The sequence below is a fragment of the Hesperophylax consimilis genome, chromosome 15 (assembly GCF_061612785.1).
Source record: "Hesperophylax consimilis isolate HC1 chromosome 15, BYU_Hcon_1.0, whole genome shotgun sequence".
NCBI classification, from domain to species: Eukaryota; Metazoa; Arthropoda; class Insecta; order Trichoptera; family Limnephilidae; genus Hesperophylax; species Hesperophylax consimilis.
This window is the reverse complement of record NC_142850.1, coordinates 9,437,795-9,462,444: the sequence shown is the minus strand read 5'-3', so window position 1 is coordinate 9,462,444 and position 24,650 is coordinate 9,437,795. Positions and strand designations below refer to the sequence as shown.

General features: G+C 36.4%; 1 protein-coding gene and 1 long non-coding RNA gene across 2 annotated transcripts; one reads left to right on the top strand and one right to left on the bottom strand.

Moving 5' to 3' along the window:
* Positions 1-4,263: 4,263 nt before the first annotated feature.
* LOC149417281 (uncharacterized) lies at positions 4,264-6,288 on the bottom strand. Its single transcript, XR_016303283.1, has 4 exons — positions 6,229-6,288; positions 5,491-5,565; positions 4,701-4,748; positions 4,264-4,528 (listed from the first exon to the last, which is right to left on the bottom strand). It is a non-coding gene; the product is annotated as an uncharacterized LOC149417281 (long non-coding RNA).
* A 143-nt stretch (positions 6,289-6,431) lies between these two features.
* Klp64D (kinesin-like protein 64D) lies at positions 6,432-19,479 on the top strand. Its single transcript, XM_089639971.1, has 12 exons — positions 6,432-6,563; positions 7,113-7,340; positions 8,820-9,025; positions 9,678-10,014; positions 11,425-11,622; positions 11,942-12,125; positions 12,441-12,550; positions 12,674-12,765; positions 14,005-14,185; positions 14,558-14,794; positions 16,594-16,719; positions 17,098-19,479. Exons 1-12 carry the CDS (start codon positions 6,558-6,560, stop codon positions 17,248-17,250), a joined length of 2,058 nt encoding a protein of 685 aa, XP_089496097.1. The 5' UTR covers positions 6,432-6,557; the 3' UTR covers positions 17,251-19,479.
* Positions 19,480-24,650: the final 5,171 nt, after the last annotated feature.

Sequence of the window (24,650 nt, the reverse complement as noted above, 5' to 3'; positions counted from 1 at the left end):
GCCGATGGACAAAATATGTGGGAGTCCACCGGAGTACAACATTAAGGGGGTATTTCACTATGTCAGGCTAAATATCTGACTAGCTATCCGTTGGCTGGCTTTAAAGATCAGAATAACTTCGTTATTCAACGGCGATCGTTTCACCATTGTTTCGAGCTTCCGGATAGATAACACTCGAAATAGTCTGGCAACATCGCAAAATGTTTGCAGTTACTCCATCTAATGCCACGGCTGTCATGCGTCACAGTCCGCACACCGCGAAGTGTGCATTTTTTTGGTTATGTTATGTTGATTATCAGGTCATTTTAGATAGATTCGTGTCGAATTAATACATTGTTTTTTATTTTGAACACAATCAAATAATTCAGGATGGATCATACAAGCATTCAAATTCATTCAACAAAATTCGACTCACTTCTCCGCTGTCAAACTCGGAATGTTTTGACGCCATCTTTGATTCGAGGAATAGCGCCTAACGTCTGGTTCGAGCACTGATTAGTCAAATCGAACTTTAACCCGAGCGTTAGCGTTATTCAGATATAGTGAAAACGAAAAAATGACTAATCCGCGGATTAGTGCTTTGTCAGAACATAATCAGAGATAGTGAAATACCCCCTTAGTCAGAAAATAAATTAAATAAAGGTACATACCTATTTATAAAGAAGTTCTATTCTCCGCTCCTTTTGTTTAGTGAAGACCTCTATGACTCTCGTGTTGAAATCACGTATAGACTGAATTAACCTTTTTAAATGCTTGTCTGTCCTGGTTTAACGTGTTTCTTAAAAAGGATTTTATTCTTTTTAACGTTAAGAAATATCTTACACTTTCAACTGAGGTCATTGGAATGGTGCTCACAAGTAATTTCGCGGTCTCAGAAAAGTTTTCTAATAAACAAGTACTATAAAAAAGTTGTAAAATTGACAAAGCGCCGTCAGCATTTAAGCGTCGTAAATTGCACAGAGTTCACCTTTTAACTGAACTTTATTTAGGAGGTCTCTCTACTCGACCTATAGTTCTTAATATATTCCACATTCAAACACATTTTTAATTTATACAATGAACAAACACAAAAGTAATCATAAGTTGGTATAACTTGCAATTGATACACCCAATTAACAATTGATTTATATGATCGATATAACCTGCAATTAAACTTCAAAACTTTCGCAGAGCAAGAAAGGTTTTAAATTCAACAGACAATGCCTGACAACGGTCACAACTGACTAAACTGATAATAACTACATAATCTGAACATCACTCATCTCTTAAATGACATGTTTTATCTTGTATGCCTGTTTTGAAGAAGGCTGTAAGCGGAACATTCGCTGAAAAAGAGCAGATGGTAAATTGAAGACAAGATATCGACAATAATATCATACATACGCGTTTTATTTTAACTTTCTACTGAACAATCCGTTCCTTCTGATGTGGTAAAGCTCCGGACGCCGTCCTCGATATGGTAATATTTGTAAAGAATAGTATGTACCCACACTTTCGACTGTTCCACAGAACATGCGAGCAAAGCAGTAAAATTTTGGATTGCAATCGAAAATGAACTGCTACGAACATAGGCACAAGTCACAGTCGGTCTGCAAATTAAGAGCGCTTAATAAGTAGGTACCGTTTGTATGAGATAATATAACCGAACTGAATTTTGTATTGCGATTAGCCATGTCGGAAATTTTGTTGGTTGTTCGGCGCTTGGGAGCATATATTAGCTGGCCGACACTGGTGATATTATAATTGTAGGATTTGTGAAGCTATAGTATTTATAAAATATTTGCCTCAGGATCCATTGCCATCAAAATAAAAAAAATAAATCTTTTTTTTTTTTTAAAAGAAAGACAAACATTCCCGGGTTACGAATAACCTGACAATATTTGAAAATCTCCTACCACCACATTAAGCGGAAAATGTTGCTTGTGTTGTGATGGAGGACTTAGCCGGTTGAGGAATTGAACACACTATGCCTGGGTGAGACCCAAGCGCGATATCAACTCGGCCACCGACCGGTCAAAGATGATCAGAATAATTTTCATCTTTTGAATGAACGCAGTTAGTAAACTTAATTAGTTGTTCAGATTGAGATCTTTCAAAAATTTAAACAAAAGAAATACACATTTCAAATATTGTATTATTATTAAAATAAAATATATTTGTTACCTACTTTACCGCTTGGTTTCCAAAATCAGTTCCAATGTTGAAAATTAAAAGTTCAATGAACGTGAATAATTTTATGCATTAATAATTCCCATGGCAACGGCAATGGTGTTTCATTTCTTTAATACTTGTGAGGGAGATGCAATAATTAGTATGTAGATTATGTATATTATGCTTGTTTTGAGGCATTGCCAGCCGTAGGAATTATAAAAGTGCCCATTACATTACGCAGGAATATTTCACATCGTCGCAGACAACCGAAATTAGTATATTTCATTACCAAATATAAACAATGATTGTTATAAGAATGCTTTCTCGTTAATTTAGCAGAATGAAAAATGTGTGGATTAGTTCAAAGGATATCGGTTAGCTGGATAGTAAAATAGTTTAAATAGATTCGGCCAAATTTTTCTCTTAAGAAATCTAAATCATGGTTTGTCACCACTATATACCAAAAGATTATAAAAAACTAACCTTCACTCCATTTCTCCAGACGGGTAGGCAGAGAAGATGGACTTCCTCACAACTTTGTCGTGGCAGACTCTTCTTGCTTTATTCAAATTCATACAGAGTCTCATACACACTTCTGTTACTTTGACTCTTGAAATGACCCAACCCAAGAATTTGATTCACTTCATCATTATCCCATGTCTTCCTCGAGCATCCTGACGTCTATCATTCAGCTAAGAAAGAGGTTGCCGCGAAGAGGAAAATTAAACAACACCAAATACCAAACGATGAACAATATAGTCCACTCTTTGCTTATCTACGGAATCATAGGCTGGGGAGGATCTTGTAAAAACAATCTAAACTCTGTAAAAGTTTCGCAAAGAATCATCTTAAAAGTAATACTAAAAAAAATTCTACCTTCTCAACAGAGTCACTATTTAAATTGTTTCCAGTACCAAATGTCAATGACATATTTAAGCAAACTTCCATTGTAAAAATGTGCAAAGAAAAAAATAACAAAGAATACCAAGAATTTTACAAACTAATGAGAAATAGAAATCAATTTATTACACCAAATTTTAAAACAACACAAATGCAAAACCATTATATTTACCAAGCCATAAAAAACTACAATAATCTCCCTTCTGAACTGCGCTTTATTGTCAACTAATCAGAACAAATAAATGAAATAAAATAAAAACACTTAAATTAAACATTACATTGAAAAATCTATATTCCATACAAAAATATTATTACAACATAAAACCTATGTAAGAATCGTGGCTCCCTTATCAGACACAAGAACTCCTCTTTTCTGATAAGGTATACATAACCAATGATGATCTAAAATGTAATATTGTTACATATATATAATAATGTAATAAAAAAATAAAATAGGTTGTGTCAGGGTGTTTGTAAGTAATAGTCTTTCAGCGTTGGTTAGTTTATTTCTCTTAGATACAGGGTTCACAGCTTATAGTAAAAAACAGAGTTCAGGAAAGTTGTAGCACAAGGTAAAGTCATTTAGAGTTTAAACAATGATCACTGACGTTCTCACTAAACACTTAGCGTAATAACCTCAACAGAGGACCCGTGGTCTCTTAGTTGGGTTGAGGTTTTCCCGACAAGTAATGTCCCCGAGGGAGCTGTTACTTGAATTTCCAAGGAGGACCCGGAGGGTTCTCTCCACTTGGTACTGGGGAGGGTTTGACTGGGCAATGACCACTAGGATTCTGTTGCTTAGTTTAACCAGGAGACTGGATACTCTGACTCCATATAGGAGTGTTATATACCCTTTGGGGCAGGGTAGTGCCGGCCGATGACGGAGGGGTGGGGGTAGCTCGGCCAATGGGGTGTCTTCCTGTACGGGTGGTGAGCTGAAAGTTGCCGAGCTAGACGGCGCAATGCTTGTGAGGGAGAAAGTATGCGGATCCGTGCATCGGACCAAATACCGCACGCTATAGCGTGAGGTAAAACGCTAAAAAATAAATAAAATATAAACGCTACAACCTTATAAGGTTGCATTTCTGTTAGTTATCAAAATAAAAGTAAAACAATATATACTTGGTTTCATCATGTTTATAGTTTTATTTTGGAATTTTTGGATAAGGACATGGGCAATAGCAGTAATTCACGCACTGGACTGCTGGAAAGAATTTTTTACTATTAACGGACTGCTGAGAAGCTTTTTGAGTTGGCTTATTGAAGAGTTCTTTGATTTCAGTTAGCGAGTTGCTCAAAGGTCTGTCAGAACTCTTGTCTTCTGGTTTGATGCTTTGAACGGAAGATTGAGGTGGTTTAGTTGTGCCCACAGAGAAAATGTTAAACTTCTTATGCCTTATTTGTAAAGGCAATGGTTTCCAGAGACGTATCTCACCACAGAGCTCACATACATTTACGGGAATGCTTGTAGAAATTCCTAAAAGGTACAAGAATTATGCAAAGGAATAAATGTAAAACCTATCGAGTAGAATTAATAATATCTACCTTTGCTAATATTGGAAATCATTCTTTACTGCAATACTAAAATGAATAATCTGACTTGCGCTTAGTAAGTGACTTTATCCTCACATATATTGAAAAATACTTACCCACAGGAATACTGCATAGACAGGTCTGGTTTGGAATTCCAACGTACCCTGAAAACAAGGCAAGAATGAAGAGAACCAGAGGCAGCACGATACACAATCAACACACTGATTTGCAGTTGGGGGGTGTCCCCACTATAGATATTAGATAATTATTATATACAAAATCAATTTTTATTTAAAAGAAAGACTAATATTCCCGGGTTACGAATAACCTGACAATATTTGAAAGTCTTTTACTACCACCACCCACAGTAAGCGGAAAATGTTGTTTGTGTTGTGATGGAGGACTTAGCCAGCCGAGGAATTGAACACACTACGCCTGGGTGGGACCCAAACGCGATGTCAACTTAGCCACCGACATTTCGTTCATTAGCTCCTCCTTTGGCCACCTAGTAAGGTATGTTAAGCCGTACATCAGAGATTCCCAACGGGGGCTTTGGCAAGATTCAGGGGGGCGGTTGTGGCCTCGAGGACAAAGGTAGGGCGGTGAAGGGGTGGGGATTAGGTATTATTGATGGATTAACAGTTTTTTTTGATAATATTGTTTAAAAAAAAAACATTTTCAGTTACAAATAATTTCAGAATGTTGAAGAATATGCCTAGAAAGTGGGCGGTGAGCCAGACAAGGTTGGAAACCTCTGCTGTACATCATGTCCATATCATGTCAGATTGACACAGAAAAGATTTAAGAAATCTAGAAACTGATTTTAGAGTATTGGGATTGGATTTCCCCCAGTACATTTTTATTAGATGATTCCAAAGAAATATAATATATTTAAATGGTACTCACTTTTTGAGGGCACAAATGGTTCATCTTTTTTGAGTCCTGGGCATTTATCTTTTTTACAACGAATGTCCGATTTAGCTACAATAATTATTGAATGTCAGAAATATTACTAGGATACATGGAAATATTGTGAAGTAGCATTGCGTAGTTATTTATAATAAACCTACTTTTTATACTGATCATGATAATTTTATGTAAGATTTGCGGAAATTATAAAAAATTATAAAATAAATTTATAATATAAAAATATGCATTCAACAATGAGTTTCTATAAGATTTTTAGTGACAGTATTTATAATTTGAATTTGGTAGAATATAAGCTGTCACCCAATTTCCAGGCAAGGAAACTTAAGAAAACTTTAAAGCAACTTTTGCTTGGAAGTCATTGGTTTATTTATGGCTTAAAAAGAAACATGGACCTAAAAAGCCCGGACAGAGCAATTCGTGAACAAGTTGAAATCGCGGGGCGAGGAGAAACATGTATGGAAGTTTATTCCTTAAAAAGCCTTTCAATTCGACAACAATTTGAAGCCGCGGAGTGAGGGGGAAGATGTTTGGAAATCCACATAAATTTTTTAATGACGTATCATCGTCTCATCAAATATTCCATAAAATCAAAAGCCTATATAACTGTATTAACAACACAAAAATAAAACAATAATAATTCATTATGCACCACTTGGCGTACAAATCAGTTCAAAAGTAGGCATACAAGATGGCTGTCACACAATTTTCCCTCACCGTAGATTTGGCTTCAATGCCGTTCATACAAAATTGCACTAATTCTCTATCCAGGGCTTCTCTATGCGTCTAGGGCCATCGAAGGAAATAACTGTCTTTTATAAAACGTTACACAGATTAGTAATGGGTAGATATAATATATTTGCGAGGATGGAGCTGTTTTCACCCGACTTGTCTAACAATAGTTTATTGTCCATGGGTGAGTGACATATCTATGGTCTGTGGGTTTGTTGCAAAGTGTCAAATTATTCTTGACGGCTGTCATAATCACATTCGTACGGATTAGTCATAATATTTTGAAGTTAGAAATAACTATTTAATTCTTGGTCATGACGGTAAGCGCATTATTTTCAACATAACTATGTGTTACTAATATGTATTTGATGCATAAATATTTCACATTCTAGATTGCAGACCTAGGTTTTTATTCATGAAACCTTGAATATTCATTACATCCTTTTTCGTCTTGTATTTTGTAATGAGTTTGGCTCTAATTTATCTGGGTTAAGGTCGAAGCTTCTTTATTTTATTATAAATTATATTCAGCTTTTCATATATTCATGAACTATCTTGCTATGACAACGAGCAGTATCGATTTTTAATATGGAGTATAAACATTGAATAGGTGTACGATATCTGACTCTAGACACTTGAATGACAATGACACATTTCCTGAACTCTGTATATCAATAGATTTGGAAACATAATTGAGCATTAATTAATTAGATTAAGTACATTTATGACATTGCAAAAATCGTAAAATACATAATTCCACTTTAAAACTTCGTAATGGTATCTGATTGGATTCTAGAACCATTCCTTTCCCTAATAAATTATGAGCCGTGTTCATAAAATTATTCCTCTTTCAAACATGGTGATTCTAGGACCTCGATTCGCCGAACGGACCAGAGACGGAAACCGAGACGGAAAATGTCCGGGTGGTGGTACGTGTTCGCCCCATGGACGCCAAGGAGAAATTGGAGTCGAGCCACAATGTTGTCACCGTGGACTCGGGCAACAATATGGTCACTGTTGTCAAGCCAAACTCTCTCCCCAATGAACTTCCCAAGACATACTCGTTTGATTCTGTATTTGGAGTAGACACAACACAGGTTTGTAATGGAACAACTATTTACTGAAAATCACGCAAAGGTGATCTTGTTTTATGCACTGATAAGGCCTGGCCTCCATTTGCGATTTCTAGTTACGGTGACCAAAAAATCGCTGCTGCAGAAAATCTACAAAATCCACTCATTGAAACTAATGTGCAATCACTCTTTTAATCCAAAAACAAGTAAAGATTATTTAAATAGCAGTTTTACAAGTGGTTTGAAGACTTATGCTAGTTTTTCCAGTATTACAAAATGACAAATAGTAGTTTTTAAAGTAGGTTGTTTAAGCTGTGGACCTTTTATAACATAATCAATTATTCTTTGGCAATGAGTTTTATGAGGGGTATAAGGGTACTTACAGAGGTGGAGGAACATTCACTTGTTGGGATGCACTTGGATTCCACTGTAGTTTTGGTATTAGCTAAACTTTATTTATTGCGATGCGTTAAGATGATTTTTATTGCTATGCGATGCGTTATGGGTAATAATGTTCACCTCGCGTCACGGCTGTTGGTTTTTGACTGACTCCCGGACAAAGAGGAGAGGTATGAAGGAGAGGAAAACGGGGTTCAGGAACAAAATTCATTGCCATAAACAATTCTCTATGAAACGACAATTGGCGTAAACAAAGGTATTCAATAAAATTTTTTATCCATCAATAACATAATATAATGACAATGCGGAGAAAGTCCATTCCATAAAAATAATGTAATTTCTCATTGGTTTGTTTGTTTATTCCTTTATCGTTTATTATTAGAGCTGGTCTCTTTTCAATTTTTTAACACTTACGTCTACAGGTCCGTATTGTACGCATTTGATGGGTCACTTTTAACGGATTTATTAGGCGTAGTGCATGGTAGTACGTCCACTGACTTTCGAATTTTCGAAGCGTGCGGACGAACTGTGTTTGCGAGCCGAATGCAGAAGAAATCCAAGCGCGTGGGATGTCCATTGGATCGACAATCCATATGACGTCATCGGCACGCATCGGAAAAGTTGTTGTGCAATGGAAACACTTTCTCATCACACACAAGGGCATTTTGGCACTCATTTACGCAATTTGGTTAGAGAAAGCACGCGACCTTCACTATTTTTAGTGCTAAAATCACTAATTCGAAAGTACGACAATTACTGTATCTTTCGCTTGCCACTTTTGGGATCTTTTTTTTAATGTCACTTAGCTTTAATTTGATGATCCGAATAGAAATGCCGTGTTCACTCGACCGTCCTCAATCTTTCCTCTTTCTCTTGTCGTCAATCTTTTTGGTTACACTAACTTTGGGAAATGTGTGGAGAATTCTTCAGGTCAGCTCGTTTGGATAATTCATATTTAGCTTATTGTAAATTTTGGTTGGTAGATTTTATATGGCATTTTATAATGGACAAAAATGGAAAAAATGCGTTTTAAATGAAAGCTATTTGAATTCTCTTCGAATTATTATAAATATGTGGTTTGACTATTGATTTATCCTCTTCCAGATGGACATTTACATCAGAACAGCCAGTCCGATAGTAGAACAAGTCCTGAAGGGCTACAATGGCACTATTTTGGCCTACGGACAAACAGGCACCGGTAAAACGTACACCATGGCCGGAATACCTTCTGCTCCTGAACTTAAAGGAATCATTCCCAACTCCTTTGCGCATATTTTCGGTCACATTGCAAAGGCAACTGGAGATGTCAAGTGAGTTCTTAACCCCTGTTGTGCGGCTGGCTACAAATATAGTCCAGTGAAATTATGACTACCTTGAGGTGCACTGCAGTGTGCAGTGTGTTGCTCTAAAAATTCCAAAGATTATGAACTAATTTTTTAGAATCGTGTCTATTATTTCAAAACTAATTTTTTGATTTTAAATCAAATTTGACTTTAAGATATTTACAAAATTTAACCCGTCTCATAGGCGCTATTATGTACTAAATTTGATATGATTGAATGATTTGAAATGACTTGAAATCTCATGGTTTTGAAAACTATGTGACAGGTACAAGAACAAGTCTGCTAAGTTATTGAGCTGCAGCCTGCATTGTTGGATATTTCTCTGCCAACCTCCGACAGCAGATGGCATCGGAATAATAATAATATTTTGAAGAACATGCCCACTCCATATAATTAAGATTTCAGTCAATTAATGCTCTAAAATGAAATTCAAAATTCCCTAATTCACTCGTTTGACATCTTTCTAAAATGGAACTGCCCGCTTCAGAGAATATGCAAATTTAGAGAAATTTGAGGGAGACCTTCGTCCAAAGCTGTGCGCCAATGTCTTAAGACGATAGTGTTAGAGGTGTTATTCTACATGGACTGAAATTCAATTCTTTATTGTATTCCTTTCTAGATTTCTTGTGCGCGTAACATATTTGGAAATATACAATGAGGAAGTCCGTGATCTGCTGGGTTCCAAGGGCCACAACAAGCAGAGTCTGGAGGTCAAGGAACGCCCGGACATCGGCGTGTTTGTCAAGGACCTGACGGGTTACGTGGTTCACAACGCGGATGAACTGGAGCGGGTCATGCAGATGGGTAACAAGAACAGGGCTGTCGGGGCCACGGCCATGAATACGGAGAGTTCGCGGTCTCACGCCATCTTCTCCATCACGGTGGAGTCCAGCACGCTCGGGGCCGACGGGAATCAGCATGTGAAGATGGGGAAGCTGCACTTGGTGGATTTGGCTGTAAGTTATAATTCAGATACTTTCGGATCTACTCTTTAACTATTGGTTTCACTTTTTAAAATTATGTATACATCACTATGAATAACAATAGAGGGCAGGAATCTATTTAAGCCTTTTGGAACTTTCGTATACTGGGAAAAAGATTCAGCTATTTAAAGGCAATCTATCTGGAGGCCATGAATGTTTTTACAAACCTTAAATCAGAGGTTCCCAAAGTGGTCTATATGGACCCCCAGGGGTCGATATCGGCATGCTGGGGGTCCATGTCAGCGAGAAAAAAATTGTGTGGTTCACGAGATTCAAATGGGGTACATATGAGTGGACCCCCATTTACCTCAAGTCAACATTTAGGAGTTCCGTAAATGACATAATAGACCTAACACAAATATAATAAACTGAGAAATTACTTATTGGATATTTGTATTTTTATATTTCGTAAAGTTGTTAATTGAGGTATATAAATAGAGTCTACATATCTTTTCTCGTCAGAATTAATATATTCAAGCAAAACAGTGCACATTGGAAGCCGCGAATTTTCCTAGTTCCCCAACTTGTTTTTGAAAAACGTCCAGGGTAATAATGACGTTCAACATTTAAATGCACTTCACACAGACTTCAAAACTAAGTTTTTGGGATATTTTGACTATGGAAATGCAACGTTGAAGAATCGGATATCATGTGACAAGAAGAACTGACCGGAGTAAGCACTGACAAAGAAGTTAAGGGGTAGTTCTGTAGGGCTAGCTACAGAAAGAAATTCCCGTTGCTTATCCTGCTTCATTTTCATTTGGTGTAATACCTCACAAGGGTGCCCCTGTCTTCACAATGTAAAGACAGAGCAACTATACCGCCACCCGGTTGTTGGGCAGGCAAGGGAAGGCAATATGTTTACTAAAAAAATAAATGTTTATCACATGGGACGTTAATACTTTTAGGAAAATTCAATATTTGGCAGGCAGGGGGTCTACGGAAAAAAAAAAATTTGGCAAGTGGTCTACGGGGCAAAAAAGTTTGGGAACCTCTGCCTTAAATGAATGATATCTAGATACATTTATTTTGTTTGAACTGTATTGAATGTATAAGTGGATGGAATAAGAAGTCAGGGGACGTCTCGGAAACACATGGCGTGATCAAATGAATCAAATTCTTATTTACTGTTATGTCAAAAGTCTGAATACCAGAAGATTATGTATGATTGAGAATGAAGCAAGTTGTGTTTACGGGACAGAATTATTTGACATTCTGTTCTATCTGCCTACTTTGCTGGTTTGTTTTTTTTTCACATAGAGGATTACTCCCAAAACCTTGACAGGGTTATTTGGTTGTTGTGTGTTTATATTTGGGTTGGATATAAATTATACATACACACTTCTTTTTACGCTCGTCTAATGATAATTTGTATTTCCCCAGGGTTCAGAACGGCAGAGCAAGACCCAAGCAGCCGGCACTCGCCTGAAAGAAGCCACCAAGATTAACCAGTCTCTCTCTGTGCTGGGAAACGTCATCTCGGCTCTGGTGGACGGGAAGAGCACCCACATTCCGTACAGAAACTCCAAACTTACACGACTGCTGCAAGATTCGTTGGGAGGCAACTCCAAAACTGTCATGGCGAGTATATCATAAGAATAATTAATAATCTTCCAATACTACTGTGCTTTCTTTAGCCAATGTTTCGGACAGCATTACTGTGTCTTATGATTATAAGACAGATGTGTAGATTATGGTGAAGTTTGTGTTTATGTATGTAAAAGTGTTGCAAGCCCTAATCCTCTTAGGTCCGGTATTTCAGTACAATAATTAGTGAAATTAATGTGGTTTTCGGCATTCAGTTTAGTGTAATCGTCAGGCACTGGTATTGGTTGATGTATTGTAACATTGTTTTATGTATATAATATGTACATACTCATTATTCCTTGCCTTTTTATAGATCGCCAACATAGGACCGGCAGACTCTAACTACGTTGAGACTATCAGCACGCTGCGTTACGCCAACCGCGCCAAGAACATTGAGAACAAGACACACGTCAACGAGGAACCCAAGGATGCTCTTCTCACACGTTTCCAGCAAGAGATCGACGAACTCAAGAAACAACTAGAAGATGGTGTCAACGGTGAGAATTGTTTTGCTTGTAAACTTCAGATTAGAATTGTGCTTTCAAAAAAACATTTAAACAAAAGCAATACACATTTCAAATAAAGGATTATTAACTAATCAAATTATTTTGGTACCTACTTTATCACTTGTCTGATATGATTTATACTTACCAGTTCCAATTTTGAACATTAAAATTTCATTGAACTCAAATAATTTTAACGCATTGTGCAGAAATACAATTTCAAATCGCGCTGTATGTTTAATTAAATTCACTGTTACTATTATTTGCACAGCATAATAAAATATGGATGTCAATGTATTGCCTTTTCAGATCTGGGATCAGAGTCAGAAAATGGCTTGTCAGATATTGAATTCTCGGATTCAGCTGATGAAATTGAAGACTATGTTGATGATGACGGCATTGTGAAGAAAAGGAAAAAGGTTAAATATCACCTTTCATTCGAATTTACTTATATGAATTATGTACATATAAAAAACTTTGCAAGATTTGCATTTGATTTTGTTATTTGAAATATGCATTTTTCAATATTGTTTTGTTTTCAGGAATTGGATGAAACTGAGAAAGTGGATGCTGAAAAAGCCCACCTGGCTAAGAAAGCTTTGGAGGAAAAACGGGCAGAACTGCAAAGAACAAAGTAAGAAACAAAAAATGTTAAATGCTTACAGGGTGACTGAAACTTAATGGGAAATACATATATAGAAGGATGCAGGGAACCATTTATAGGGTAACCCACACCTCTGCCATACGTCACCCTAAGTGGCAAACTACGGCCAGTAACGTAACAGAGGTGCCCGGGTTCATGGGTTGAGATTTGTCCAGGTCTTGGTGGCGGATGCGTCTAGCCACCAGCTGCGTGGTGGGCCGGGTCGGGAGAAACCGGTTGAGGGAGACCCTTTGACCTCTCCAGCCGGACTCTCAACTGAATGCCTTGCTCTGCACGGGGGCAGATTCCTACCACCCCTTATATATACCCTTTTCCTTCCTAGAACTTCCTCTCTTTCCTTTACTTAATAAGACCCCTTACACAGCATTCCGGAATATGAAATTATTGATAAATTATTTCCCTCAGGGCCTCTCCTGTGTTGAATTAAAGTAAACAGAGGAACCTACCCCAAAAACCCAGTTATGAGTTCGAAAACGCAAATCGATTCTCACATTCGAGAGGTTATATTTCGAGATGTCAAAATATCTCAGATTGCTTGACAAACGAAATATTTTATAAGTACATTGTTGGCTGCCTACTGAAGCATGTTGATGTTATAATCAACCTCGTGTGTGAATTGTAAATTATGAATTAATACTTTTAGGTGACGATTTACGTTTCCAGTAGGTATAGTTTATGTGTAAAAGATTTTCATGGTGATAGTTTTTCACAATTGAAGTTTTAATACCTACCTATGTTATTTTTAGATTATGTATCATCTATTCGGGACATTCGGGTAGTGTATATTTAAAATAAAATAAACCAATAACTTAGCAAACACCATTTTTATATTTAATGCTGATCGGGTTTCACTACAATATACAGTAGTGAAACCCGATCAGCATTAGCTGATAGCGGCAGTATACAATATTCAGTATATATTAAACTCAAACACAAAATAAATTACAACCGGAATATGCAAACAATTTTTTTTACGATAGGAATATTCGAGTTTCTATTTTCGAATCCTACCCCCCCCCGACGGAAAATTTTTTGCCCCTGTCCGTAGCTATTGCTCCCGCACTCCGAGCGATTCATTCGAATTCGATTCTTTTGATGTTTCGGTTAAAATAAATCGATTATATAAATATTTCGATCATTCCCATCACTACGCTAAACTGCCAAAGCAGTTTGTCTCCATTTAAGATCAATATGTATTTTGTAACACAGACAGATGCAAAATGACCTCAAAGAAAAGCTGCAGAGATTGGAAAGCAAGGTGCTGGTGGGTGGAGAAAACCTTCTGGAGAAAGCCGAGGCACAGCAACAGCTGCTGGAGCAGACCGCCAAGGAATTGCAGCTGCGGCAGATCAACGAGGAGAGGCTGCAGACCCATCTGCAGAGAAAGGAGGTGAGATAAGGATATGTGCTTCTGCTGTATCTTTTCTACTGGTATTTTAATGATAGGTGTCGATCCCTTTGGTCCGGTGCATAGTCGGGAGACATGCCAAAGTCAAAGACCACCATTCAGAATAATTGAAACATTGGTTAAATTGGCTTTAGCCATGTTTAGTGACCAGATTTGAATAGTCAGATATTTCACTATCTTTATATTCCCGTCTACGTCCCCTCAAGCTCCCTTCAGCCTCACAACAAACCCAAGTGAGGATGATAAAATCCTTAGTTATTGTTACTTATTTACCTATGTTGACTTTAAGAATTGCTGTTAACCTTTCCAAAAATAAATAAATAAAATCATACAATTTTGTTGTAAATCTTGTAGGCCGAGCGTCTGGACATGGAGGAAAGGTACTCTACCCTCCAGGAAGAGAACGCCGCCAAGACCAAGAAGCTGAAGCGCGTTGTGCAACTGCTGAACTCGGCCAAGGCGGAGCTGGCAGATCAGATGCGGGAGCAGCAGCGCGAGATGGAAGGCATCCTGGATAACATCCGCGCCCTGAAGAGGGAGATACAGCTGGCTGACCTTGTGCTGGATTCTTATATACCAAAGGAATATCAGGTAGGAATAATTGCTGGTTGATCTACAAAATTGATATTAATTACAATAAATGAGCTGTTTAATGCAACAGAAGCCAACATACGTATTTGAAATCAGTTTTTTTTAACTATAAATGCAACAAACACGCAACCCCGCACTAAAATTTAAAAGGATTTTGCAGAATAAAGTTTGTTGTGGCATTTGATAGTGGCACTTCACTTTTCAATTGATATTTGCCGATTAGGCAAATACTAAACACACTTTACCTCGCGCTTGTCGATTTTCAGAGGCACATCAAAGGAGTCAAATGGGCAAATAAACAAATAAACCATCTACACATATGTCATTTTCAGAAGCACGCACCATTCTGGACTACTTTGTATTTCATTTAAATAATGAAATCCCACCGCAAGTGAAAAAACTTTCATATTGTTCAGTGATCAAATTAATATAACAAATCAATGTATGAATGGCAAATATATTTGCGTTTACCATGTGTGGACGGTCGTACTTGCCTTTTTTTACATGTTTGTCTGTAGGTCAACATTTTGCCAAATAGAACAAACACACAATCTCAAGTATGCAACACCGAGTGAAGTGCCATTCTGAATATTTACATGTCAATGATATTGCAACACAAGCCCATTGACGATTGGACTCTTGTTGCTCACTATAGGGGATGCGCGATTATGCAATTTACTCCAAAACAACAAAAGTCTAACCCACTTTTTTTCAATTTATGAATATATTACAAGAATATTTAATAATTATGCTCAATCATAACATTTTATTTAACATTATTACTAATATCTTCAATCAAAAAATTTCAATCCTTTATAACTCGGTTCAAAGTTTTTGGCGTTAGGCTTTTGTTGCACTAGTTGGAAATTAAAATATTTTTTTATGGACACTTTACAAGAGCGCCCATGTGTGTATGGTGTAAAGGCAGGGGAACTATGTCACAACCCGGTTGGGCAGCGTTGTGGGTTGGGTTAACCCCTTGAAGGCCGGAGCATAAAACAGAAAAATATTAGTGGAACCTAACGTTTTATTAGCCCAAACGATGCTGATTTTGTTTTCATATATTTTTCGAAGCTTTAAGGTTTAAATTCATCAAATTATTCTAATAAGAATCATATCTGAATGCTTGAATATTCTCCAGAGATCCATCGGCTTTCCACAGGTTATGGTAGGAGTTGTAGGAAGAGATTTATTAATGCGGTTTTTGAAGAGGCCCGGATTAAACGAAGGAAGAAAAAGAGATGCTGGTATCTCGTACCACATACAAGCCGACTGACACAACGAGTTGAAGAAACAACCCATTCTTATGAAGCCAACATCAATTGGGAATGGGTATTCCGCTCGTGTCCATGCTGCTAGCTCCGTAGAGCAGTCTCTATTAGAATACCCGTAGAACAGACTCATTGCATGCCCACATTGCATCTGTGCATTAGAGATGGCAATCGGTGTGTTAGACTGCCCCCCTTTGCACAGAATCAAGTAGGTTTATCAAGTATTGTGAGGCTCCAGCCCAGAGGTGGCTCCCAATTTCAATTGTTGGGCACACTTGAGATTTGTATAGGGTTAGCAGCTGGTCACTATTGAAGATCATCTAAATGTCATATTCTCATTATCATATTGTGTTTTGTTAGTATCTTAGAGTTTTTGTTTCCATTGTGTTTGTTTTTTTTCGTGTGTTTTCCTTCCAATAATCTGTCAAAACCAATTATTTTATTGTAGAAGCTAATAAAGTACCTTCTATTCCAATGTCTTTACAATCTGTATGATGCTATCATAAATATTTCTTTTTTTTTTAATAGAAATTGTTGGAGCAATATATCCACTGGAATGAAGATATCGGAGAGTGGCAAGTGCGATGTGTGGCCTACACGGGGAACAATATGAGGAAACAACACATCCTGAATATGCAGAATAAAGAAAGAGAGGTATGTAGCCAACTGCGTAATTCTTAAATTTACTTTGACACTTGGCTATGTTGATATTTAGTGTGTTTAAACTGGACTCTAGGTGCACTAATATTTGGTTAATATGACATTTGAAACCGTCTTTGTCCACAGCTCTCCTCGCGTAAAACCAGCAAAATGAAAAAAAAGTTATTACCAATACTTCCAATGTTGAATGATTTGGTGACGGGGACAAGTGTTTTGATCCCTACTACGCGGTGACTAAATTTCAAATGGGTTTTTATGGCCCAGTCTATATATCGGCATGCCGCACTCAAGGGGCATTAGTGTCGTACCGATATATCGGCATACCCCACGTAAAGGGTTAAAGAACCTCAAATTCAACCTTTTTCTTTACAGCACGAGAGTGTGGATTTATCAGGCCAGTACCTCTCCTATGGAAGCAGCGTCACAGTGGGTGGAGGGACGTCTGAAAGAAGACCGCGATCCGCAAGAACCGGAGTATCAGGAGTTCCCAGACCGGCCACTGCTCGGTCACAAAATAGACGCTAAATTGTAAACATTTAAAAAAAATATTGATAACAATGTAGGATTGTTAGTGGCACTGCAGTATTTATGTTTGACACTGTTATTATGTCTGTATTATTTTGACAGTGTGCTCTTTTGACGCTATGCTCTTTTGAGACTGTGTTCTTTCGATACCGTGTTTTTTTGACACCATGTTCTTTTGACACCATGTTCTTTTGACACCATGTTCTTTTGACACTATGTTCTTTCGACCCTATGACCCAGATACAGCTTGACATACTTAATATTGCAGGCGGTGGAAAAGAGAAACTATGGTATGAATAGACTTTTTCCGTCGATTTTTATAACCATTAAACCTACACTGACGACCCCACATACTGCAAAATTAAGATTGAAAAAAGTCAATCTGAATTGTGTTTTTTTTGGACGCTGCGCTTTTTGACATTGTGCATTTTTTAACTGTGCTTTTTATATTATCCGTGCTTGACTTTGCAAAATTTTGCATATTGATTAACCCTGTAGTTAACCAATCACTGCCATTGGTATGGATTTCACTAGATGGAGAGCTTCGCCATGAACTCACATCCAAATTTGGTTCACTGATGACATGTTGTTGTTTTTAATGTTAAATTATAATTGTCATCATTTGATTACAAACATCATTAATATATTAAAACAACATTTAGTTGTAAAACAAAAATGGTATTGCATTAGTCTTGCTAAAATACCTACCAGACTTTTTTAAATTTTTTTATAGAGCGGAGACGGTTTAAATATAGTTCCCGTGAGCACTTAGACCATAGGCCCATTGTGCTATCTCCCTTTTTACCTCATTCCTTTAACAGTCACCCGGTCCCTTTTATAAAGTTCACCAGGGTTGTCATTGGGTATGTGGCTATTCTTCTGGTTCCACAATCTGTATTCCCAGGTCTCATTTCTCTTCTCCAATCCCCCTTGGTTCCTTGAAGTCCCCAAAAGGGAAGAGAGCCTCGTCTCTCCTCTCCACTCCTCCTTGGTTCCCTAAAGGCCCCACGATGGAAGAGGACTTCGTCTCTCCCCTACCAGACTTAAAAACGATTTCATTTTAAGATTGAAAGCACTGGAATACACATTCAGAGTCTGAAGTTCCGGACAAAGATCATAATAATTTTATTTTTGCAAACAATTTTTTATAATTTGCTTACTATTTTGTTCATGGGCGGCTTTCCCTTTCAAATGTATTTTAAAGGGGGATAAATATTTATTATTTGAGAGAAGCAATTGGGCCCGATGTAACCTTTCCAAACGCACAGGAATTCAGTTATTGTTATAGAATATATATATTGATAACTTAGATCTCATTGCTTTTGTGTTTATTTTTTTTTACCTAATTTATTTGGCATGATGGCATTTATTTAAATTTTTGCATTACATATTGTGTTTTGCGAAAACCTTTCATGAAACCTAAATTACATAACTTATAAATATATAAAAGCTTTTAGAATACATAATAATATCCTTCTTATTTGGATTTTAATGAAGATTTTGAGAGTATGCATAATTTTATTAGTCACCAAATATATTTTGGTTGTGATAGCAAATAAAGGCAGTATTTGTATTAATTTTGTAAATAAACTTATTATTTTTTCAGAAGTTTTATTTCCATTTTTCTATTTATGAAAAATGTATTTACCTATGACATATGAAGTATGTAATCTTTAATACTTTTTTGTTTCCATTTTATACTAAAATTTTGTATTTGGTACAAATCATACCATTCGCTTTTCAAAATAACCATTTTAAATAATAATAATGCTATTTATTTAAGTATATACTTACCAGTGTCGGTCTGTGACTTTTCGTAGAGTGGTAAATGAAGGTGAAAAATGATGTTGTGGCTGAAAATATTTTACTTTTTTTTTTTCAATTTTTTGTATGAAGATTTTCAGGATTTTTTCAGTTTGGGGAAGCGCAGCATCCTAAATCTTCACACAAAATCCTGAAATTTAACAAAATATGAATGTAAAATAATACAACATCATTAAATGCTCGCTGAAAATTCACGGACCGCCACCGATACATAATATTAAATTGTGATTTACTATGTTTTAATTTAAATGATTTATTTTGATGTGATGTGTAAAATAATTCCCCTCATATAATGCTTTAATTTTGTTGTTTTTTTTTTAAAACACCGATCTTTATCTTGTATATTTAATAATTCAATTATGTAGTGTTTATGTATTTGGAAGATTTAAGTTGTTATAAATTATTTATGCAAATAATAAAGTTGTTATAACTACAAAGTATGTAGATTCATTATTTTTATTTCCTAATGGCCCCTATTTATGTACAATTCTTCGATTTGGAAGAGTTCTGTGCCAAATCTGTTCGTGAATGTGGAAATCCTATGCAATTTGTGTGAAGTGCACGGTCGGGTACCAACCCGACAAGTTCTGTGCCAAAATCCAACCGACCACTCCACACCTACCGTGAATGTGAATATCGTCCGCCGCACCGGCCGCTCTAATATCTCTTTGTGAATGTTAAATTCATACTCCAAATATACGTCAACCTTTGTGTGTTCTCGGAGAGGTTGGACATGTCATTGTTAATTAATTGCGCTTTGTATTCACATAATTCATTTTGTTGTAATGAGAGCAAATTATACTGCAATGAAAACGAATAAAAATATTGTTTTGTTTTATTTATCGGAGTATCATTTAACAGGTTCACTGCCAACCTTAGACAGTTGTAATGATCCGCCCTTTCTACTTCAAACTTTTCCTTCTCTTCTTTCTACGATAAATTTTCCTTAAGTCCCGTAGGTAACTTTTCCATAAGGCTTTGGTTATATATATATCCGGGGTTGGAAGGTCCTCCCTGCCGTCTTTTCTTTATTACACACCCCTTCAAGTGTGTACATCCTAGTTTGTCTACGTGACGTACGACCTTGAACGTACTCATTTCACGTGACGGTTCAGTATAAAAAGGCTTCACCGAACGTTGTGTTGGGTTTTTGTTTCTCGGTTTAGAAACCTAGTTATCTATATATGTGTGGTATCCCTTGGTTCTTTTGAGATAGAGTGAGTTGAATTCATTACCGCTGTGTTTTAAAGCCATCTCATAAACCTGATTTTTCTGAGTCGCCTGCTCTTCAAACTAGCTACGTGAGTCTACCTGTCATAGGATTATGTGAGTATAATAAAGTGTTAGATTTTATATATGTGATATACATACGATAAATTTATGGTGTTAGTTGTCGGCGCCATCCATGTATATATTTTGGGAGGGGAAGGAGAGGAAAGGGAATGATTTTTTTTTCAAGCTAAGATTGACTCCTCCTCTTACCAAACAAAACTGATGGATGATAATTTGAGCAAGGCGATCGATATCTGCGTGTCTGGATATCACAACCGGCCGGGTCTCCCCTTGTTCCAAATCGGCAACCGTCACGCCAGAATAAAGAAAACCAGGTCTCATCACCAATTTCAGAATTGCCCCAATCTCATACACCTCCAGGAAAACCTACTTTACTGAGTGTAGAAGGGGAAAACCATGACATCCCTTGTCACGAATCTAGTCGCGAAAATGTGACACGCAAGGTCCTAAGTTACGTGCCACCTCTAGAAAACGTTGTAACTCCCACGCCGTCGGGGATTTACATCCCTTTCTAGGTCAATACATAGATAACACACGACGATCTTGTCGACATTTAGCCTGCTTTTTAACGATAGGTTGTGTGCTTACCCATTCAGCCAATTATCATGTGAGATATATGTAAGGTCTACTCGAAATGCCAAATTTAGGATGAGGACTGTCTGTATTTTAATATTCGGTTCTAGTAATTATTTTATGAGGTTACTAGCATCCTCGTGTATTAGGTATGGGTAACTCCTACTGAATACCTATCCTCTCAGGTAGGTATAAACGGATAATTGGTTTGATTTTTGCATTTAATTTAAAGAGGCTGCCTACCTCTCGAAAGGTACCTGTTGAGAAAAGTTGTTCGGTTGGTAGTTTTATTTCGGAGATTACCATCTCCCTCTTTTGACTTTAGATTTGTTTTTGTGCATCCCAATTCGTAACTTAGAAAGTCAAACAATAGATGAAAAGTATTAAATTAGAAAGTCAAATAACAGAAGAAAAGTTTTCATTTTGTTCCGTCTGGTTGCATCCAATCGCTTTCAATTTGGGACGGCATACGCTAGCAAAACTTCCCCTTTGACTGACTGTACACCGCGCCTCTCGGCCTATATATGAAAAGGTCATTGGCCTGTCTCTCACTCACGGCTGATTGACATTTCGCCTAGCACATCCCTTTTAATGATAACATTATTTGGGCGGCAGGTGTCGTAAACTTAGTTCCTGTACCTCGGTTGTATCCGTCTTTTAAAAGGGGTCCTCTGGAATTTAATAAATAATATAAAAAAAACTCACCCAGTTAGTCACCTCTCATTCTCAGCGTGAAGCTTACCTGGTTACACTATATAGCTAAATCACTTTAATTTTCGACCTCCTCCCTACGCTTATAAAAGGGTAATTAAGTATTCCTGTAAATAAAATTGTACCTCCCTAATCTGTCAGGATTAGAACCCACAGTTAATAATCTATTTGATTCTCTGGTTTTCGGTCTCCGTGGATAGAATGCCATCTCGCCAAATCAATAACCTAGCCCGATTAAAAACTTGCTGCCTTTATATACGGTCACTCTGTTTTTAAAACGAAATTATTATTATTATTATTTTCATGTTTTTAAGACAAGTAATTTAGTTTGAACTACACATTTAAATCAACACAGCTTTATAACACAATCGCGATTGCACAACACCTGGCGCCCCTGAGGTGGGTTTTTACAAAACGGCGCTCTACAAATTATCCAATTATTATTATTGTCATTATTATTAATTGTTTCTCACTGAGTCCAACCACTTTCACTTCACACAAAACCGGTTCAACAATATTTCACTTTAATTCAGAAACCAACAAAGCTTTCTAACATCATCTGAATTCATTATTATTAATTGTAATCTCACACATCACTTCTGGTTTGTATTCATCTCCCGGGGCTGTCAACGTATCCGAATTCGAGACTCGACTGTCTCATCGATCTCTGCTCCTTTCCCGTGGGAACATGGCACTTCTAGCCCGTCTGTCAACAAATCCCATCTGTTAGCCCAAACAAAAAAATTTTAGAGCACGTTCGTTTATTATTTATCGTTTATTTTTGTGGATATTCAAAACATCACACAGTGAAGGCTTGGAAAACTCCGATATGTGAACTTGGAAAACTGTGTGACCCATATTCAACATGTTATAACTTTAAAACTAGAGTAGGTAGTCAAAAACTGCACACGGACAACAATTTTTTATCCATTCAAGCACAGGGCCAGCATAAAAACAATTTCCGGATTTTTGATGCGAAGTTATATTGGCGCACACGCCAATTGGCGGGTGCGGAGTTTCTCGAAACTAAAATATCCAAATTAGTTCAGTGAACGTATCTTGTTTTTTTATAATGGCCGTTACTAGAATTAATAATTGATTTCTGCGCCTTGGTCCATTCTTAAATAATTTCGCCTGTCTAATAGTTGTAGGGTTAACTCGATTTAGAAGAGTAGATTTTTGTGAGAACATTGACTCCGTTTTTGCAACCAGCCTTTAGTCTATTTACTCTTGGGTTTCTTTTTCTTAATATAAATACAGCTGCTGCTGCGAGTAAAATTTCATTTTCTGAATTAATTTTCCACGACAACCTCCGTGCAAAATCAGTGTGCTCGACTGATTGGTGCGGAACGCCGTGAATGGTGATGTGAAACACAATGCGATTCATGTGGAAATCCAATGGAGCGGTCTTCAATGGCAAGACAAACAAACCCTCATAAATTATTGACCCCCTTATTATAATTAAAGTATTATAATAATTCATTATTTTTTTATCACCTTTAAACCTCAAATAAAACTGAATATTATAACATTGTTTTTCGTAAGCATTCCATGCCCGGTATTATGTCTCCAGTTTTACAGCTACTTGGGAACTCTCACTTGGAAAAAAGAAAAATGCTTGAAATAAATAACGAAAAATAATGAAATAATTAAATGAAAATGCTCGAATCAAAACAAAATGAAGTATTTTCGAAGGAAGCAAATACTTTGGGGTTTGATATTATCAGAGATGTGCTTTATTTCAAATAAATCCATATCAAATGGAAATGCAAAATGGGTATTTTCCATTTTGCATTTTAAATGCTTTTCTAAAAACCATTTTGCATTTTGCATTTTAAATGCTTTTCTCAATGCATTTTCCATTTTAAATGCTTTTTTGCAACATTCTTCCTACTATCGCCATTCATCTTTTTTTCATAAGCCCCAAATATCAGTCGGTCCTCAACCTCGCTATGAGAGATAATTTACATTTGTCAAGTTGCTCCCTGGTAGGAGCCCTGGAAATTGAGTGATACCATTACAAAAAATACTGATTCAAATACTGAACATGGGGCCATGACGCTGTAATATTAAATAGCAGTTTCTATGTTGTTATGTTGGCAACATTAGTCCCTTGCAATTTTTTTGTGGTTTCACAATCTGTAGTCGTGGTGTTTTTGGATTTAACATCATGTAATATGTTTGTTCTACATTCATGACCATTATTAAATGAAAAAATTCTATAATTATTTTAATTGTTTGACCTGAGAAACCATTTTGCATTTTCAATGCATTTTGAAAATAGGTATTTTGCATTTTGCATTTAAAATGCTTTTCTAAAAACCATTTTGCATTTTGCATTTTCAAATGGAAAAGTTTTGACCCATTTCCATTTTGCATTTCAAATGGTTTTGGGTACCCATTTTGCACATCTCTGGATATTATATATTAAATGAAAAAACACACTTTGAAATACACCATTTTTTATTTACCCTTATACCCTTCTTATAACATTTTGTCTCCCTCTATTCAAATCTCTCTAATATTATTGTCTCTCTCTATTCTATTTCTATCTCTTTCTGTCACCAATAAGGTGCGTTCTTTTCTATTTGTATCTCTTTCAATCATTGTTTTATTTTCTTATATATATATAAATATGTCTCAGTACGTAATTATCATTAGTTAATATAATAAGCCCTAACGAAGCTCGATATAAGCGAAACCCGGTTAACTGTCACTATTAATTCAAATAAATAAGGAGGGGTTTCACAGAATTTGAATTTTATGAATGTTATCATTATAAGATTATTATTATTATCAATTATTTAGGTACTTTTATTCTTTATATTTTTTATATCTATTTATGTAAGCGCCTTATCGGCGTCAAAATAAATAAAATAATGATTTGCTCTTCAATTTTTTCAAAGAGATTTCATAACCTCGCGAAAAAAGTGGTTTGTTAATTGAAATAAAATTTCGTTTCAACTTAATAATAAGTCTAAGAAAAAGACTATTTACGT

Excerpts from the sequence above, each read along its gene's own strand:
- Klp64D (XM_089639971.1), top strand. Across the intron at positions 7,341-8,819 it reads TTGGAGTAGACACAACACAG|ATGGACATTTACATCAGAAC; the intron begins GTTTGTAATGGA and ends ATCCTCTTCCAG. Across the intron at positions 10,015-11,424 it reads TGCACTTGGTGGATTTGGCT|GGTTCAGAACGGCAGAGCAA; the intron begins GTAAGTTATAAT and ends GTATTTCCCCAG.